Source organism: Carassius auratus, chromosome 38 (genome assembly GCF_003368295.1).
Source record: "Carassius auratus strain Wakin chromosome 38, ASM336829v1, whole genome shotgun sequence".
Lineage (NCBI taxonomy): Eukaryota > Metazoa > Chordata > Actinopteri > Cypriniformes > Cyprinidae > Carassius > Carassius auratus.
In genome coordinates this window covers 21481687-21501758 of record NC_039280.1, presented here as the reverse complement: position 1 = coordinate 21501758, position 20072 = coordinate 21481687, and the positions used below count along the sequence as shown (strand labels likewise).

Genomic DNA, 20072 nt, shown 5'->3' with positions numbered 1-20072 from the left:
TGCCATGTGAGAAATGCTGATACCTTATAAATTCAGCCCCTAATACCACCCCCACCCCCACCCCCTGCCCCCCATGAGAGAGAGGTCAGACCCTCTCACGGCACACCAGCATCTTATTGAGGAAGAGCTTCCTTAAACCTCTCTATTGTAAGCACCTGGGCCAGGAAGAATGGCTCTTTCACAAGCAAATTGCGGCCCGGCTTTACAGAGAGATTTTATAACAGAGCACAGTTGACATTGGCAAGAGTGGCACGGCTGGCCATTGAAAAGCATGAGCTGCCTCAGTCACAGGAGATCAATCACGGCAGCGTATTTCCCCAAAGCTGTAGATTTCCGCTGGGGAGGGGAGCCAAGGGCTGTAAAATAAGCAGCTTGTGGTTAGTCTCATTGTAGAGCCGAGAATCCCAGCGGGTCCCGTACTTCACATGGAGCTGTCAGTCTAAAGCTAACAAAACATGTCTAATGTCTTCAGCCTGCGTCCCCCCCCACCCCCCTCACAGGCAGGGATGCTGCTGCCATGGTAACAGCTGAGTCATCCCGCACCCTTCGAAGCGATGCTCTCCTTTCTCTGCTCGGAAGCGCAGATGCACTCTGATCACCACAGGTGCCATCTGGGAACAGCACCGGGCTGGCAGATCGTGCTAGCTGGATGGGTAACGTTTCTACTGCGGTCAAGCACTGCCTGAACTATGAGACTTTCTTGCGGGATTATCCATGGTTTCCACGGCTCCTGTGGGAAGAGAAGGTGGGGGTCTGTTTTTGCATGTGCAAGATTTATACATGGCTCTAGGAAATACAGCAACACAAGAGAAAAGCATTTGTGTAGAGGAATAGCTCACCTTGTAATGAAAGTTTTAATAAATGACCCTCATGTTACCCTCAACCAGTTATTTCTTTTATTCTATGAGACACAGATTTGATGGCATTATATGCAATATATGTGACTGAAAAAAAAAAAAAACAACAACGTGATTTACTCTCCACCTCCACCATAGCTCGCAAATTTTGTTTTACATTTGAATTTATTTTTTGTTGAATGTTTGTTCTTTTTCTTGGTTCTGTGTGTTACTTGCTTTTTAGCCAAAGTGAACAATACAGGCTTAAACTGGAAAAACTGTTTGTTGATTAGACCAATATAGAAATGCACTTTTAATACAGTAAACGACATTTGTTGTTTCACTTCTCATCTTTGGCTTAACCTCTTGAAAATTCCACTCAAAGATATGGGCCAGACATTTTAAAAAATACAGAGACATCAGAAGTGTTTTGGCCTGATTTATTTCATTGATAAGAAAATAATGCTTTAATGGATATTTCAAGTGGGGCCTGTATTTCTGGTTTAAGCAGTGATTTAGAAGAGCGAGTTTGATTTATGAGTGAATTTAATAGGCTGTCTTAAACTGCAGGTCTGGGGTGATAACGGGACAAACCACATCGGTTCTCCTCCACCTACATAGCACACAGTCAGAAATTTCTTAAAAAGAAGTTTGTTATCATTCCTTTCACAAATCCATTTCCTCCCTCAATGACAGCACAATTAAATCAAACTTAGCTCTAAAGAAACTAGTCTGAGCAGTTCCTCACAGCGAGGGTTTCCGTATCAAGATGCTGGGGTTTTATAGCCATCCAAATCTTATATAAACACAGCATTGGCCCTTGGTAATACAACTCCCAAATTCAGTGCTTTAGCTTTGGTTATACCATTGGAAGAGAGGAAATGCTTGTTTCCAAAGCACATTATGTCATAAATGGCCTGGCAAGGATCTAAAGACTAGAGTCAAAACATGAAGTTGTACGCACCATTTGACAGGAAGCACCGGACAGAGGATGTGTCTTAATCCACCTTTCAGATTTTCCGTACAGCTCTGTGAAATTGTTATATGGCCCTTCCTTCCTCATTGTTTTTCAATTTACAGTGCTCTGAACTGCCTAAGCTTCCACGTTGTGTCCAAATTGTTGAGGTCGGACCAAGAGATGGACTGCAGAATGAAAAGGTAGAGATTTCACAATTCTTAAGCTTGAAGTATTGTGGCTTGAAGTGGTTAAGCATGCTTATGAATAGCACTCTGCTTTTAGATTTAAGGAGAAAAATCACAATCATAACAAACTCAAAGACATTAAGGTATGGTTTAGTGTAGTTTTTTTTTCAAATGCAATAGAGTGTTAAACTTTTAGCATCACTCAACAGTCATTTCTTTTGTAATCGGCTGTGATGTGTAGTCAACACCAACTGAGAACATTCAGCATCTGTTACATATAAAACTGAACAATGTTTTAGCGCCACTCACTGAAACATGTATTTTGCAAAAAAGTCGCCACAGGCATATTTTTTCAACCAGCCTTTTAGCAAATACTGTCCTTTTGTATATATTCAAATGAAAACTATTCATTTGGTGATGGTAAATAAATTATTCATCTCAATAGCACAGACTCACAGAATGTACACGCTCTCTGGATGTGTTCATAGAAACCTAGGGCTTTTGCGTCATTGTGTTTCTGCAGGAAATAGTGCCGACAGAGGTCAAAATCCAGCTGATAGACATGCTGTCTCAGACCGGATTGCCCGTCATCGAAGCCACTAGCTTTGTGTCTTCAAAGTGGGTAGCACAGGTAAAAGGTGCGATTGTTATCCTCGAGAGCATGTTGGCTGATATCCTGTGGCTTTTCTGTCAACACAAAACCACTGCGTTTGGTATTCACATCCAAAAACTGCATTTGCGCAAAACCCATTGGGATAAAGCTTGAGTATGAACACTTGTTGGTTTGTTTTCTGGTTTTTCAGATGGCAGACCACACTGCAGTGTTGAGAGGGATTAAAAGGTCTCCTGACATTAGATACCCTGTTCTGACTCCCAATATTCAGGGCTTCCAGGCAGCTGTAAGTAAATATTTGCATCATTTACATTTATTTACTAGTGACATTTGCAATTTACCTTCAACGCCAGGTCAATTATGTTTTTCTTGCATAATAAACCACTTTATTTATGCATGCGCTCTGCCTACGCATTCACTGCCCCCTTGCTTTACATAAGAGCGCAACCTTTTACATCTTGTACCATTTATTTGTAAATGTTTAGCCCATTTCTGCTAATTGCTTTCCCTGCTAATCATGCGAGTTGTGCTCACAAGCCAACATCTACTGTATAAGCACAGACTTGATTAAATGTTTCCGGTTAAAGGTTGCAGCAGGAGCTACTGAAGTGGCAGTGTTTGGTTCCGCTTCAGAGACCTTCAGCAGGAAGAACATCAACTGCTCAATAGAGGAGAGTTTGCAGAGGTTTGAGCAGGTCCTCTCTGCAGCTAAACGCGAAGGCATACCAGTGCGCGGGTGTGTTCCAGCTTTCTTCTATGTATTTTCTTTGAGATTTAGGCCAGTGCTCATTTTGTGCACAAGTATTGAAAGGAAATCAAGTCAGCATCAGGTAATGATGCTGAGTCAGTTTGTTTAAACATAGGGGTGATGAGATGCGTAGTGGATAAAGGACCGGTAGCTGTATGGTTCATTACAGCCTTGCTTGGGATGAACCATAAGAGGCCTAATAAAGAATTGGCTAATTTGGGGGCAATATCTGTGCCAAAATGTGTCAGTCAGAGCATTATAATTGGTAGCTGAAAGCATAATCAAAGTGTCAAGAATGTATTAAATTAAAGTGCAAGGGACGTGTCACACTGCATGGTAGACTTTCCATTTTTGCAGAAATAAAGTTCTCTCCAGATTTCTGCTCAGAAGCTGCCATCTTTGTACCACAGTCCCCTGTGCTGAGTCACTGCTTAACTAGGACAGGAGCAAACATTTATGTTTATACAAGCAAACTCTGGGATCCATCTTTGCTGTGACATTGAGCAGGAAGAATATCAACTTGGAAATGATTGCAGCCTGACGGGAAGCTATGGCTATGTGCCATAGACCCAGTATTCATATCAAGTAATAGGCCAGTGTTCATTATGTGCACTTTCATACTTCAACACTAGTTTTGAGCGAGAATCTAACCAGCAATCTGTCAATGATACAGAAACCTGCTGATTGTGCTGCACACTATAGTTACTCAAAGAGATGTATGGTTTGTTAGTTTGTAAGGATAAGACAATATCTGGCCGAGATACAACAATTAGAACATCTAGAATCTGAGAATGCAAAAAAATCGAAATATTGAGAAAATGGCCTTCATAGTTGTCCAAATGATGTTCTTAGCAATGCATATCAAAACTAAGGTTTTGATACATTTATTGTAGGGAAATTACAAAATGTCTTCATGGAACATAATCTTCACTTAATATCCTAAGATTTCCGGCATAAAAGAAAAAGCAATAACTTGAACCATACAAATATACCTGTGCTACTTATGACTGCTTTTGTCCAGGATCACATATTATTTTCAAAACTGGCAGAGCTTTTAGCTGAATTCTGCAAGTGTGGAATTAGTGTGTCCATAGTTAATCAAAGGGGCATATTGGATCAAGGTCTGAAGTAGATAGGTTTGACCCTTGCTGATGTTTTTAAATGTTCTGCAGTGCTGATTGTTATGAATTCTCTGCAGAATGAGCAAAATTCGTATTGGTAGCAGAATGCTTATTAGAATAGGCTGAAAAACAAAAATAATTAAGAAACAAAAATCAAGGTTTACCTCTGAGCTGGCAACATGACAATACATCTGAGATTGACATTTGATCCAGATGAGCTTGGACTTCAAGACTATAGTTTTCAGAAGCTATTCGTTATATACTGTAAACAAGCTCCAAGACTGATCTTTGGTTTAACCGAAAGGTCAGTGGTTTCTTTTATTGTACTAACACTTTTTTGGACTGTTATCCTTTGAGGTTTTGAGATAGGGCACCAGAGCAGCATAAAATTATTCCAGAATTAATGAGTAAATAAGTCAAGTTCCAGATGTGCATGCATTGTAGTGCTTTGTATCAGTTACAAGTACAAGTCCAGATGTGTCCAGAGTTTTTAGGCTTTGTTCTTTACAGAATAAGAAACAAAAAACGATGGAGAGCAGTCACTTCACTCTGACGAACTCATTTTGGCAAATGTGATTCAAGAAGAGACTCCACGGAAATTCTGGTAGCACACAGCGGTATCGTCTGACCACCACAAGCCCAAGAGAAACATTTTCAACTTTTCACTTGTTTGTTCACTGTTTCTAGCAGAACATGTTTCCTTCACATATGGAAAGCACATATAGCTCGCTAGCACCGTTTCTCATTCCCACTGTCAACACTATTGGTACTATTTGTCACAACCGTTTGACACCGACCATATGTTTTGCCGGCTGCTGAACATTTTGTTTCATTCTGTGATGGATGTAATCCGTTGTAAGAGTGGTTCTGGACTGTTCTGCTTGTGGTTGCAGTAAAACGTGCAGTAGCACTTGGCGTTATTTCACCTATGTTGCATGACTGTTGGTATTATAAGCTCAAAGCTATATATCCTCCAGCTCTTTCACTTAATTTCAGGTATGTTTCCTGTGCTCTTGGCTGTCCATATGAGGGACAAGTAAAACCATCACAAGTCACAAAGGTATTGTAATATAGTTGTTCATTCCGAATAGCATTGTTCAGTGTATAACAGCCCAAAGAAAGATTAAATGGGCCTTCCAGTATGTGATAAATCTCAGAGTGTTGAGCGCTCTGCATATTTTTTCTTCCCACAATTTTCGTAGTCCCACAAGGCCCTTATTACGATGTTTGCTGAAAAACCCGCATGACGCTGTAACACGCCAGTGCTTTGCTAACGCTCAGAATAAGCTCTCTGTGTGCACTCCTTCATCTTGTTTATATTTCCAGGGGGGATAGTGTTTTCATGGCTTTCCTCTGTTCCGGCCCAGGTGGCAAAGCGGTTGTTTGAGCTGGGCTGTTATGAGGTATCCCTGGGGGACACCATTGGCGTAGGCACCGCGGGCTCCATGGCTGAGATGCTGAGCGATGTGTTGACTGAGGTGCCCGTCAACGCACTGGCGGTGCACTGCCACGACACTTACGGTCAGGCTCTGCCCAACATACTCATTGCTCTGCAGGTGAGCAACATTACGGTGGTCACAATCAACAGGTACATGCATGAGGGTTTGGGAGAAGGGGAGAATGTTTGAGAACTTATGTTATAAATCATGCATAAAAATGACATGGCACATGCATAATACTGAGCTAATAACAACGGTTTCCAAAGTGAGTCATCCAAAACTTCAGACATGCACTTTGGATGAATTTAATCCTCTTTAATGGCTACATCTGCAATGTCCTGGAATGTTACAGAAAGCACTATAATCATTCTAGTAACTTGAATATGTTCCCACTTCATAAAAAGTAAAAGATCTTTAAAAACATGCAAAATATACAAAAACGTATCTGTACTAAACCAGTGTTTTAGAATTAATGATAAAAGTTCTAAAATGTACCTGACCTAAATATTTACCAAAACATTGATGCTACATAACAATAAACAGTGCAATAAGAGCAAGCACCAGAAGAACAATTACAGAAGAACAATAAAAAATGTAAGTGAACATTTTTTGTTAATCATGCATCACATTATTAGTAATATGCCAGAGACAATAGTAAAATCGCACAATTTGTATTCTTCTACTGTCAGTTTTCTTTTTCAGGTCAACTATTGTCATGGTGAAGAGACGCTTGAAGAAAATATACAATTAATCATATCAAGTCACATTCATTTTATACTACTTTATAAAGATTGGTTCAAAGCAGCTTTACAATATTAAACAGGAAAGGAACAGAATCAGTGATGCAGAATTCATAAAAGAGGAAAATACAATATTCTGTCTAAAACCTCTAAAACTATTTTGCAAAAATGAGTGTGTAAACTCTATGAATGAAATGAGCACAACATGACTGCAAATCAAATAGTCACGTCTCTCAGAAATGAGGGCTTACCAAGAGAAATATTAACTAAATACTGAATCATACACATTTCATACTATTTGATATGTCTGTTTTAATGTTTAACTGTCACTCACATTTTTGAACAGACTTTATCGTGCACAATCCAAACTTGCATTTTTATAATTCATGAATGAAAACATTTTGTAACATGATATTGATGTACCATTTCATGGTAATGCTATGTCTGATTTTAAAATGGGTTTTAAATGATGAATTTTGAGATTTTAAGTTTTCAGTTGATATATAATTTCTGATCATTTCTAAAATGTGTGAAGAAGTTTTTTTTTTTAACAAAGGTCAGAACTCCATTTATAATGTAAACTTTTGAAGGTGCACTCTTGTCATAAATTAATCTATTACTTTTGCTACATAATAGGAACGTCTTAGACAGTGGCGGCTCCAGACAATTTTGATTGGGGGGGCAATGGGGGGTCCTGGTCTTTTCAAGGGGGGTCTCATGAAAACCAACAAAAAATACAGTGGACATGGCTAATAACTGCATATTTCTGCTACTAAACAACAAAAACACCTTTGCAATGTAAACAAATGACAGGCTACATTTGTTATTCATATCCTTCACACTGCACTTTCATGTCAGGTATATTATGCATTTTTATTGACATTGATATTTTTACATTTATTTCCAGATAGATATTATTGTGTTTACAGGCTAAAGTGCTCTTGCTGTTGTAAACACTGTTTCTATTGTAGAAAAAATATTTGCATCACATTTAAAATATAATTATATTTTAATTCATTTCTGAATTGTTTTTATTTTTATAATGATAATTCAGAGAATGAGAAAATCTGAATAAGCCTTACCAGTGTTGTGATAATTATTTTTAAGTGTTAAAAATAAATAAGTACTTTAATATAATAAAAGTTTATTCAAATAACATAAAAAAGACCAGACCCCTCGATGCCTGTGAAACTTTTCTCCCTCAAACAGCACGCTAGTGTTACTTTTACACTACAGGCTACACACAGCAATATAAACAACATATCTGCATGTTCTCACATCACATCGTTCTTGTAAAATAATAATAAGTAAATAAACACCAAAATCACTTCGCTGAGAATGAAACACCACTTACCAGCTGCCACGATGTTGAAAATATCCTCTAGCAATTAAAAAATGCGCGTGCAGCATGAGGAATCTTCCTGGTTGGATGAGGTTGTTGTCAGGTGAATGGTCATCATGTTGGTCATTTTATTTACGGCTAAATTATTATTAATAAATTGTACTAATATTATGATTGGGCGTGGGCAGGCATTCACAAAAGTTTATGTTATTACAAAAAAAAAAAAAAAATTGAGGAAATTTTGCTTTGACAAAAGGGCACTTAAGGGGCAAAGGAGCAGGTGCTCAAGTGAACCGGTTCTTTCGGACAATTCGATCAAATAAACCAGCTGAAAAAAAATGGTTCACCGGTTCTTTTGCGCTCGATGTAATGCCGTCATTGGCGATGATTGCCCTTCATTCAAGCCTTTGGTTTACCCGCGCTTATAACATTAGCACAGAATCAGTTCAGAATCAATCACCAAAAGAATCAGTTCGGTTCAGATGCGCTCTGTGTCAGTCTGCTTCACGCTGAATCACGCATGCGCAGTTATCATCAGCTCATCGGTTCTCGAATCGGACGCGTCCGACAGAAACGGTTCTCGGTTCAGTGTATGAATAAATGTCGAAATAATTATTATTTATTATTGTTCTGCGTAGTTTGAAGAGAAACATTTTTGGATCTTTATCCCGAATATATATATTTTTTTAATCAGGAAGAGGCTGGGGGGTCAAATGGGGGGTCAAGGCATTTTTTGGCAGGGTCTTGAGACCCCCCAAGACCCCCCCTGGCGCCGCCGGTGGTCTTAGACCTTTCCAACGATATATAGTTTGTCAAGATAAGATTAGATTTAATTGTAATATAGTAAAGTAAATGTAGGCGTCCCGTATACGGGACGGGATGACAGTTAATTAAAACCTGAACAATATGCAACACAATACGTTTCTCTTATCCTCTGGAATCATCTTGAGATCACCACCTTACGTCACATAAACACACAGGCCTCCAGGGAAGGCAACGGAAACTACTGAAACACCCTCCAAAACCCCCTGGAATATCAGCAATTTAACTTTTATTTTTTGTACTTTCACCTAAAAAGTACAGAACAACAGATACCACCCAAAATACGCTTACACAAAACTGTCAGGCGTATTTGAATTTGACGACAAAACACTTTTATGAAACAATGCCTGCCTGTGGTTTAATTTTCACGAACCCTAAACCACAGAGCACGTCGGCAATTCAGGAATAACACTGGCATGGCTTTATCATCTCTCCAGGGCCCTTTGTGAGCTCTTTCTCAGGTTGTCTTCTCTCGCAGAACGCCGCTGCTCTTTGGGGGCTGGGCGGGTCCGCAGATGTGAAGGGCTGGACACAAAGGCTTACCTATTAGATGTCTGTTTCATATGACAGTGGCTTGGTTCTTGACAAAGCAGATGAGATGGAGGCTGGAGCGGGGCCCTCGGGGGCTCCAACTCATCTGTCGCTAGGGCCGTTGAACTCTGTGACAATGCTGCGCTTAAAGGGCAAGGGGGAAATTATCCTTTCATCACTCGCTACTAAACAGAGGGAGACTGGGGAAAAGGAAAACCCCGCGCTCTAGTATATTCCATTCTCGGCTCCCAGCCCTTTTTAGCCCTGTCTGTCTGTTTATCCTTCTCTTTCCAGCTGTAACAGTGTAACTCTAACTGCGGTCGGTGCGCCACAGAAATGGCCATGAATTTCTCAGATTTTTTTCCCCCTGTGAATTGTGTGACATGACAGGGGGTCCTTTTTCAAAAGACAGAAAATGAACAAAGCTACCTCGCTAAATGAAAAGCAAAGCAAAGTTCACATACCTGAAGTACGACGAAACCAACACTTTATAAACTTCAGCATATTCAACTCTATGTGTGATTGTTTGTTTGTTTATTTGTAACTCTTTTTTTTTCAGGCACACTTTATTTTAGGGTCCAATTCTCACTATTAACTAACCATTAACTATGACTTTTGCCTCAATTAACTCCTTATTTGCTGCTTATTAATAGTTTATAAGGTAGTTGTTAAGTTTAAGGTATTGGTATGATTATGAATGTTATGCATTATATGTACTTTATAAGCACTAATAAACAGCCAATATGTTAATAATAGACATGCTGATAAGCAACTAGTTATTAGTGTGAATTGGACCCTAGACTAAAGTGTTACCGAAGAATGAGGAGAATTAATTAACTAATTATACAAACAAATATAAATGGGCAATATCTTTATTAAAATATTGATACATAATGATATACTATAGAGGACAAAGGTAGCGTTGAAGTAGAATTAATTAATATACACTAAATACAATTTAAAAACTGGGAGTAAAACGTGTATTTCTGCACCACTGGTAGAATTGCAATATATTTAAATGTCTTATTATTTATCATTGCCATATTTATTTAGTGTTGCCATTGGCCAGACAAACTGATATATTTGTCATAACTCATATCATTTATTGCAGAGACCCTGACCCATACAATTGCTGCAATATCAGGGTCTCTGCATGTTGAGAAGTATCTTAACATTAATAATAATAATAATAATAATAATAATAATAATAATAATAATAATAATAATAATAATAATAATAATAATAATAATAATAATAATAATGTTTGTAGAAGTAGCTTGTATATCATTGTGATAACATATATTATTGTACAAATTAAGGGTAGTCAACAACTAGAAAGAATACCCAAGAACTGCAAGATAATTTTGTTTATGACTAGACATAATCTTTTTCTGGGAATCTGCAACCTTTCTTTACTGGTCTTTATGGCCTTATTTGCCAAACCTTTATGTTTTTTTTTATGTTTTTTTATTTTTTTGAAAATAATTACAATTGTGTAGGCCACAGCAACCATTTGTATCATCAAAATGTAAAAAAAAATTTACAACAAAAGAGAGGAGACAGAAACAGCTTCAGATTCCAGACGGTGAATCAGCATTGGACTGATATATCACAGACACCCTAGAGCACCGAAAATAATAACTGTCCGTCATTTGTCCTCCTCCACTGACCCTCTAGCAAAACTTGGTGGAAATGAAAGATTTTATCATAGCTTTTCATTAGGGTTCGCCAGTCGTCTCTGCCACCAGCTGAGCCAGAAATGAATTCAGCTAACCCTGTCAGTTCAGAGTCACCTCAGCTTTTGTTCAGGATAAACACATTACAGGCTCTTTGTGTGGCTTTTCTCAGGGACTTGTTGAGGGGGGAAAATGAACTCCCTCAGATAGTACAGCTCAAATAGGTTTGGTCTGGTTATATGTTGGGTTTCAAGAAAAACCTTGATATGAACTGCGAAGTCCTCGTGTTGTGGATAGATCTCTGTGAGCCCAGACTGCTCGGGATAGGCAGATTTGTGCCGTTCTCGCTCCTGTCTGACAGCTTCACTGATGCTGAAAGCCAGGAACTACTGTTCCTTCCTGACACAGTGTGCCATGATATATAAATTCCTATCGTAAATCAAGTCCAAACCTTGGGAATCTGAAATTTATGAAGAAAGAGGTGGTCCTAAAGTGAAATGAATCATTAGGCACTGGAACATACCATCCGTGAAAATGATTAGAGTTCAGTCATTATCGTATTTTCTGAGATTTGATGTTAACGATGCACAGTTGTTTTGCTGGTTGATATGCCACTCATCTTGGCCTTGTTTCAAGCATCTTGGAAATGTTGCCACAGTTCTTCTGTTGCTTCTGTCTCTGAATTGATGATGGTGAAATCTGATCTCTGTGTGGGCCGGACCTGCTGTTCCAGGACTCCATGTTCAAACTAAAATCTCCCTGAATTATTGCAATATTTACAAAAGTTTGTAAATCCCAAGCTGATAATCCTTCTAGCACACTAAAGCACAATACGTAAGTAATCATCGTATGTGTGTGTTTTTGTTCTGAGATTTTGTCCTGATAAAAAGACCCCTGTGTTTCCTCTTTTTCATCTTGGACAAAAACATTTCGCATCAAATACTTTTTTTATATCAAAAAATGTCTCAGTTGTCTATTTCATGAGGAACATCAGAGACAAAGTTGATATTTTAATGAAAAAATAACAACAGGGAACTCAATGCGATTTCCCTCTAGTTCGACTTGATGTATAATGAAATTCAGTGCTGTTCACTGTTTACATGGGTTTTATGTGGCTCAGTGTGATTAGGAGATCTTTGTAATAGACTTTGATGAGTGATTAGCACGGCTCCCATTACTGCCAAAACATGCATGAAAACACGGGGGAGGTTTGACGAACTCTTCGCAAGCTTTGACTCCTGGGGAGACATACATATATCTGAACTGGTAGGGTGCCTGTTCTCTCAGGAAGTGGCTGACCCGAGCGTGAAGCAGTGACCTGTGTTTATGCAGTCATGATCTGAAGAAGTGTGGAAGGTCAGCACAAAGACTTCTCAGTGGTCCTGTGGTTGTGGCTGGGAAACAAACGTATCGTAAAAATACTTACCCCCCTCCTTTGCTCGCAATATGAAAGAGATCATGACACTTAATCACTGACGGATGCTTCAGCCCTCTTCCAAGTTAGAATGATTAATCCGATGTCCTCCAAAAATATCTGAACAAGGGATCTTCTGTTGTCATGTTGTAGACAGGAGTAAATGAAGCATAGTGCCACAGATTGGAAAACTCACCAGTTCTTCATACAGTAATTCAGGGAACAACATCTAGTAGTAAGGTCAAAAATTAACACTCGCAGAATGCATGAACTGTAAAAAAAAAATATATAGTTACTCAACAACTGGCTTCTTGCAGTTTGTGACCCTGGGCTATAAAACCAGTCAAGTCACTGGGGTATATTTGCAGCAATAGCCAAAAATACATTGTAGGGTCAAAATTATTTAATTTTCTTTTATGACAAAAAAAATATTAGAATGTTAAAGATCATGTTCCAGGAAGGTATTTTGTATATTTCTTACTGTGAATGTATGGAAATTAGATTTTTTATTAGAAATATGCATTGCTAAATCCGAACTTCATTTGGATTTTCAAAAAGTTTAAAATATTGTCCATCCTTACAAATCAATGCTTATTTATTCAGCTTTCAGGTGATGTTTAAATTTCAATGTAAAAAAAAAAAAAAAAAAAAAAAAAAATTACGCTTATGACTGGTTTTGTGGTCCAGGGTCACATTTAAAAAATAATTAAAGTAGAAAGATACTTGAAAATTTTAATAAATGCAGCTGCTAATTTAACTCCTTGATGAAGAAGACGAAGAAGAAGAAGAAGAAGAAGAGGAAGAAGAAGAAGTAGAAGAAGAAGAAGAAAAAAGATCATCTGTTGCAACTTTTGCTCTAACTTTAACATTGTTGAAAAAATGTATATTAGAAAATTCCATCAGTACTATGAATCCAAAAGGGATTTTTTAAAATGTAAAACAACAACAAAAAAAATAATTCACATTTAAAAATAAGTATTTGGAAGTATTTGAGGATTTTGAAGAAATTAGAAAACTAATTCACAATGTAAACAAACTCTCCTTAATGCTTGGAGAGTTTGTTCCCCATAGAGAGAGGTCTGTGAAGAGGTCGTTTGCTAGAATTTGAAGTGTTGGTTCTTTCCCCCGAGGCCTGAGGGCAGGTCAGCTCTCCCTTGTACAAGGTCATGTCAGGCCAAACATGCGCTGGGCAGTTAGGGACCACATTTCTATGGACAATTCAAAACAAAATAAGGAAAATGTTAGGTTTAGGAAACCTTTGCAACATTATTACAGCAATAATAATAATAATAATAATAATAATAATAATAATAATAAATATTTTCTTTTTTTTTCTGTAAAGCTGCTTTGAAGCAATTTGCATAGTGAAAAGCCCTACAATATATAAAGAAAAATAACTTAACTACACTCTGAATACAGACAGCTTCAGAAAGTAGAGTTTTAAAGACATAGTATGTTATTTGAATTTGTCTCCTGAATGTATATGCATGTTCAAACCCCACGGACTGAACGCGGCTCACCTACATTATGTGCATACATGCAAGTTTACCCTCATGCGCTAGCATGTCAAACAAAGGAACTATGGTCATGCACACCAATGCCAGGACATCCGTTTGCTAGAGGTGTTTACATGAGTCACATATATATTTAGGTGGTACTCTCTTTATCTTGGCATTGAGACCGTGATCCCGAACCATAGAGGGCATTCATGCTGTAGGGCCCTATGAAATATAATTTCCATCTTTACTTTAAAATAAGTCATTTATTTTCTATTTTGTCTTTCAACATATCACTCAGAAATCTGTTACCAAGGAAAAGCTGCGTTTTGCTTTTGTAGAGACAGCTTTATGTATTTATTGCGTGGAAGCTCTGTTCCCAAATCGGAAAGCTGTCAAAAAGCTGGGTTACCCAAAAACATAATCTCTTGTGGAAATGTCAAAGTTAACTCCGTTTCACAGAAAACAGACCGTTCTGCATTTTGCCTTCAGACGTCAGCTGAGGCAGTCATTGTTCATGTCAAAGTCTAGCTTCCTCCAGAATTCCTCATGTCTTTAGCTGACGAGGAGCTTTCCGCCCACGCCTGCAACTACGCCACAGCCGTAGGCAGGTCTTTGCAGGGCTCCAACACAAAGGCTCTCGGCCCACAACGTGATCTGTGATTTTAACACCACATCTGGTTTTCAAGCCAAGCTAAACTAATTGAGCGGCTTCAATTTGGAGTTCCTGAACACTGTTTGCTGAACATCATGTCCTTGCACAGTATTCAGAGTCAGCGAATCTGGAGCGAGTCCCTGTTCACTTCGGCTTCAGGCCCTCTGCCTTCTCACAGCGGGTGGACGCAGAAAGAGCTGGCGACGTAACAAATTACCACTCTGTGTTTATGCAACAAAGCGTCTGCCCTGCAGAATATCTTGCCCTGATGCAAAAAATCAAAAGCCCATGTCTGGAAATCTGAAGTACAGTGCAAAGCGGCATGGGTCCCTATCCTCTCGCCAACAAAAACAACAATTACAAGCGACTCAGACGGCCCAGCTATGAAATAGGGCCTTGTTCCTGAGAAAAGCTAGCAATTAGGGAGCATTGTTCAGCAAAGGAAAGCAGCTTTTATTATTTTTTTCGTTAGTTTGCCATGCCCCAAAGGTCTGCATGTCCAGAATGCAACTTCTTATTGATATTCACTGATGCTATATCGAGGTCAAAAGCAGGATAGCTGCGTTAATTTCACCTCTCTGTTGGATTCCATCCCCATTTCCCCCCTTCTGACATCTGGCTTTGCCTGGGAAGCTGGAAAACGTCTTTAATATTCTCATGACAGTCAAGACGACATATGGAAAACATTGTAATACCTTAATCTGCAATGCTTCTAAAGGGAGAGACAGAGAGCGAGCGAGAGAGAGAGAGGCCGGCAGATAGATGCTTGGCTTTCTAATTTGTAGCTTTCAGAAGTACTTCTGCGTAGCTAGACGGCATACGAGACCAGAGACTCATCAATATACATCATTCGCTTATTTTACACACTTGCCAATAGCTAGTAAGTTATAACTCCAGCAGGGAATATGCTGTATACTGATTTAAAGTGGTAATTCAGCTCGAAATTTAAATTATGTCATTTAAGCACTCAAGATGTTTCAAACCCATTTGTTTTTTCTTACTTCTAACAAAAAGGGTGAATATTTGAAGAATGCCCTAGCCATGTCCTAGAATATCCATATGACTTCTGCAGTACAGTATATTCTAAATCCTCTGAAGCCATACGGTAGCTTTTCTTTGGGGGGTGGTTATTTATTTTTGTTAATTTCTCTTTGACAGCATTGTTATTTAGTATCTAAAAGTAAATTGTGAGATAAAACCACATTTACTGAAGTCATTTAGCTATTTTATCATGATTTTGTTTGACGGGACTCATACCCGAGCGCTCCACATTAAAAGTGCAATGCTGTACCAGGTGAGCTAACGAGCAATTTTACTATATCACAAAAGCCAGATATATGGAGCTGGTTATCTGATGCATGTGTCAGAAAATATTAGTTAACAAATCATGCACTATGGTGAAAGTGTATCATAGCATTGTGCAAAAAAAAACAGTAACAAAACAACTGATGATCACTATATTAATTAATAACCATAATTTGTTTAAAAAGTAACAAACGTTATTAGTGTATTTTTACCACATTGGTCGAGGCATGTTTTTGCAAAGAGCCAGTGTTGTTATTTCCACATTCACTTTATTCCAAATAATTGACAAATTTTACCATTGCAATGTGTCCGTTATCGTTGGAATATCACAACACTTTTTTTCTTGACTAGAAAAGTGACTTCAGGCTTCTGTCATTTCAGACTTGTTAGATCACAGCAACATTTAAAAGTTGTTAGTTTTTCATTGCCTTAGTCCTATAATGTAACAAAACACTGTGCTCAAATACACTACTACTACTACTACTACTACTACTAATAATAATAATAAATAAAAATAAAAACATCAACACTATAAGAGTAAATAGACAGTGGAGTCCGTGTCACAGTTCAAAGTGAACCCCAATGAGATCTGACTTTCCACTTCCCCGAATGCGATTCCACTTATAGGTCCTGAGTTTGGTTCATTCAAGGAGAACTTCTCTATGTATTATAACTCATCTTTCATGAACTCAGGGAATCATATCAGCAGCTTGACAGAGTTTGTTTAAGTCCATTCGAGTTCGGTAACAGGCCTACGTCTAATCCTTTGCTAAGCAACATCTTCTGGGTGTTTGGTTAAGCGCTCCAACAAAAGCGCAGACGTGCAAGACTGGCCCAAAACGCATCATTAATTCTCATATGGAGGCCAGACACTTGTGGTCCACGGTAAAAAAAGGCCCTTTTTCCACACCCTGTTGAAAATCTACAATTACTCTGATTATGAACATTGTGCAATCCAACCTGCCGCTGTGTGAGTTCAGAGAGACAGTAGGCGCATTTACAGGTGATTATTATTTCATATGTGTGAGCTGTATTTATTCAGGACCACTGAAGACTGAGACATTGTACTCAAGGTTAAACCATAGTGCCTCTGTGTGATTAACATTGAATTATTGTGTCGCCTTGGGTTCAAATGGTTCTCCTGTTTGCCAAAACCAAATATCTTTCACATTAGGAAATCTTGATTTGGAAAAGGGAGTGCTGTCCCACTAGAGGTCATTTACGATTGTTATTTCCCATTTTGTGTTATCCCTTGCTCACATTAAACCTTGAAAGAGCAAATTTAATACATTAAAATAAATCTCCTGATTTACCCTCATGTTTTCCTTAATATGTGATTAATACCCAGAGCAGAATTGCTGTAGCATCATATCCGGCTTTAAATAATGCCTGGTTAAATGGGACTTCCAAGAAAAATGAAGTCTAACAGAAGGTACAGATGCTCCATAGCGTACCAGATGTTCCGTCTGTGCCAGTCTCCCGGAAAAAGAGTAACATGTGAATACCTTGAGATAATGGACGCCATTGTTCTGAGTGTTTAACACCCCCTAGGTGTCGTAGGTTGGTTCTAACCGACCTTTTTCATTTGTTTTTGGCAGATGGGGGTTTCTGTGGTCGACTCTTCGGTTGCAGGCCTCGGAGGATGCCCGTATGCCAAGGGAGCGTCTGGCAATGTTTCTACTGAGGATGTTTTATATATGCTACATGGTCTTGGAATCGAAACCGTAAGTCTCAGTTTTCCAGATTAATCACCAAGAATCTTACATTAATAAGCATTGACACTTATGGGCACTTAAGTTACTCCAAAAATGTCTGAATGTCATTAGATGCAGAAAATCAAAGCAAATAGTGTCTGCAGTTACTTGCTGCACAAAGTTTTCTCAGAACTTTTTTTTTTTAAAATGTCACACAGTTAAAAAATGTTCTGGTAATTTTATTTCAGGACATTAACCATTAATTTGATTAATGTTTCCATGCATTTTAAAACACAATGCAGTGCAAAAATGTAAATACAGACAAAATACCTTTAAAAAAATAAATGCGAAAAAATCTCATATTAATGCAGTACATTGTTCCCTATTTTCACAGATCTGTTTTAGAGTGCAGATCCAATCACATGAGAATTCAGCATGCTAATAACATTTCTACAATCTGAATAATACATTCCGTTTTCATTTTTGGACATTTCAATTCTGGCCATCTCTTTGTGTAACATTTTAGAAAAAAACTGTTTAAAAACTAAATGCCACTTGTTATTTTGTTTCATAATTCGACATGCACACATTTTTATGTTTGACTTTTGCATCCAAATACTTTCTGAGGCCACTGTATATGTTTATATACACACTTTGACTACACTTCCAGTTTTTCCATTACTCAGTTTTTCCCAGTGTCTCAAGAACAATTGAATAAAATGTGGAAAACAGTTTTGTCATAGTATATACAGTATACAACATTTACATAGCTGTGTGAGAGGGTGTCTGAAGGGTATTATTTGGGTAAAAATGTGGATACCAGTCCTGATATACCTGATATTCTGGTGGCAGCATGTTTACAGTAATTATGTTCTACAATTTCTTACACTTTTTTTTTTTTTGTTTGTTTAATCCACACCCTTTAACTGCCTCCTCTTTTTAATCCTCACAGATAACATCATAGGCTTCCAGTTTCTTTTGCTACTGCGCCCCCTGGTGTCTGTGGTGATTGGTAACTGTTGGTGGTGTTTGTGTTTGTGATGCAGGGGGTGGACCTGTTGAAAGTGATGGAAGCGGGAGAATTCATCTGCCAAGCCTTAAATCGAACAACTAACTCCAAGGTCAGCCAAGCTACCAAAAACATCCAGCCTTTTCATTCTAAGTGAAAATAAGTAGCTACAATGTGGTCCAAAAGCCTATATCCCGATGTATGCACTGTAAACCTGCTTTCATACTTCTGGCCTCTGCTAAATGCTTTTACTTTGATTGACATTTAAAGAGCTGCTGATGCAGTATTTAAGTTAATAATGTCTACAACATACTGTATCGTGCCTATAACAGAAAACATGGACATTTTACGCCAAAGAAATGAGCCCATGCCTTTTGTAGTTTCTGTCAAACAGAAAACACTAAAAATAGATAGCCAAGAAAATATGACTTGACATGAGGCTGATGACCCCAATCTGTGAGAGTCATTTTTTGTAATTTTATTTTTCTCCTCATGCATTCATATCCTGCTTAAAATAGTTACAATCAGACTGCAGAGATTGCCGTGGCAGACTTCACAGCAGGTTCAGAGCACTACAGAGAAAGCTTATTATCTTTCATATCATAAACTGTCATTTCAATAGTATTAACAATAAATCTACAAAACTCAAGTATTCAGTACAAATGTTTGATAAAATGAATAACTGAAATAAAGAATCCTTTCGCCAAGTAACGTAGCCTGTTTGAATGCATGCTGCTCTAAGTTACATTAATATATTCAGTGCATATATGTATACACTTTATTTTAATGTCAATTGACTATTAACAGGAACTTTTGCCTCAATAAAGTCTTAAATTGCTGCTTATTGATAACAATAACAAACAGCCAGTATATGTATGCTATATTGAGAATTGGTCCTTGAAATAAGGTTCTAAAACAGTTTTATAAAAAATATATATTTGTAGTGGTCAAATAATTTTAGCATTAACAATGTTGGATGTATAATCTAAGAAAATGATCCTTGTTGCTGTACCTTATTGTCTTTGCACTAAATCGCTTATTTCTGTCTCTGTACTAGCATCACATATCTTTACCAATACCTTTTACTGCTTTTCAACCTGCCTTCATATAGTTGTCTATATACTGGACATGTTTGGATGCTATCATTTCTGGTTAATAAAGGTTTTACGGTTGTATGTAGTAAGATCAATAAAAAAACACTTTTTGGATATTTGTGATTTTTTTTTTTAAAGCATTCATGCTTCCAGCTACGTTTGGCACGAATAGCTCCAGTGTTCGTCTTTATATTTATTTTGATCTAGTTTGAATACAGGTGGGATGTGAACACATTTCCCTTTATCTCTCATGGTCTGGTCTTATTTACCCTCCTCTCCTTGCCTTGTTTATCAAGTGCTCTAATTATTTTGGATGAGTGTAAAAGCAGCACTCTGTTTGCTTGTATTACCTGTATTTGTGAAGGTAATAGATATTCAGACCTTTTCACTCTC

The 20072-nt window shown here is 38.0% G+C and overlaps 1 protein-coding gene across 3 annotated transcripts; it reads left to right on the top strand.

The window, feature by feature from the left end:
* Positions 1–424: 424 nt before the first annotated feature.
* On the top strand, positions 425–19926 carry hmgcll1 (3-hydroxymethyl-3-methylglutaryl-CoA lyase like 1). 3 transcript variants are annotated; one of them, XM_026224736.1, is made up of 9 exons: positions 428–745; positions 1917–1994; positions 2503–2610; positions 2783–2878; positions 3180–3328; positions 5458–5521; positions 5829–6017; positions 17481–17606; positions 18623–19926. In XM_026224736.1, the coding sequence occupies exons 1-9, from the start codon at positions 650–652 to the stop codon at positions 18740–18742; spliced, it is 1026 nt and encodes a 341-aa protein (XP_026080521.1). In that variant the 5' UTR covers positions 428–649; the 3' UTR covers positions 18743–19926. The 3 variants fall into 3 exon arrangements, with proteins under 3 accessions (XP_026080522.1, XP_026080521.1, XP_026080523.1); XM_026224737.1 differs by lacking the exons at positions 3180–3328; positions 5458–5521 and having other exon boundaries at positions 425–745; XM_026224738.1 differs by lacking the exons at positions 428–745; positions 1917–1994 and having other exon boundaries at positions 2537–2617.
* The last annotated feature ends 146 nt before the right edge of the window (positions 19927–20072 follow it).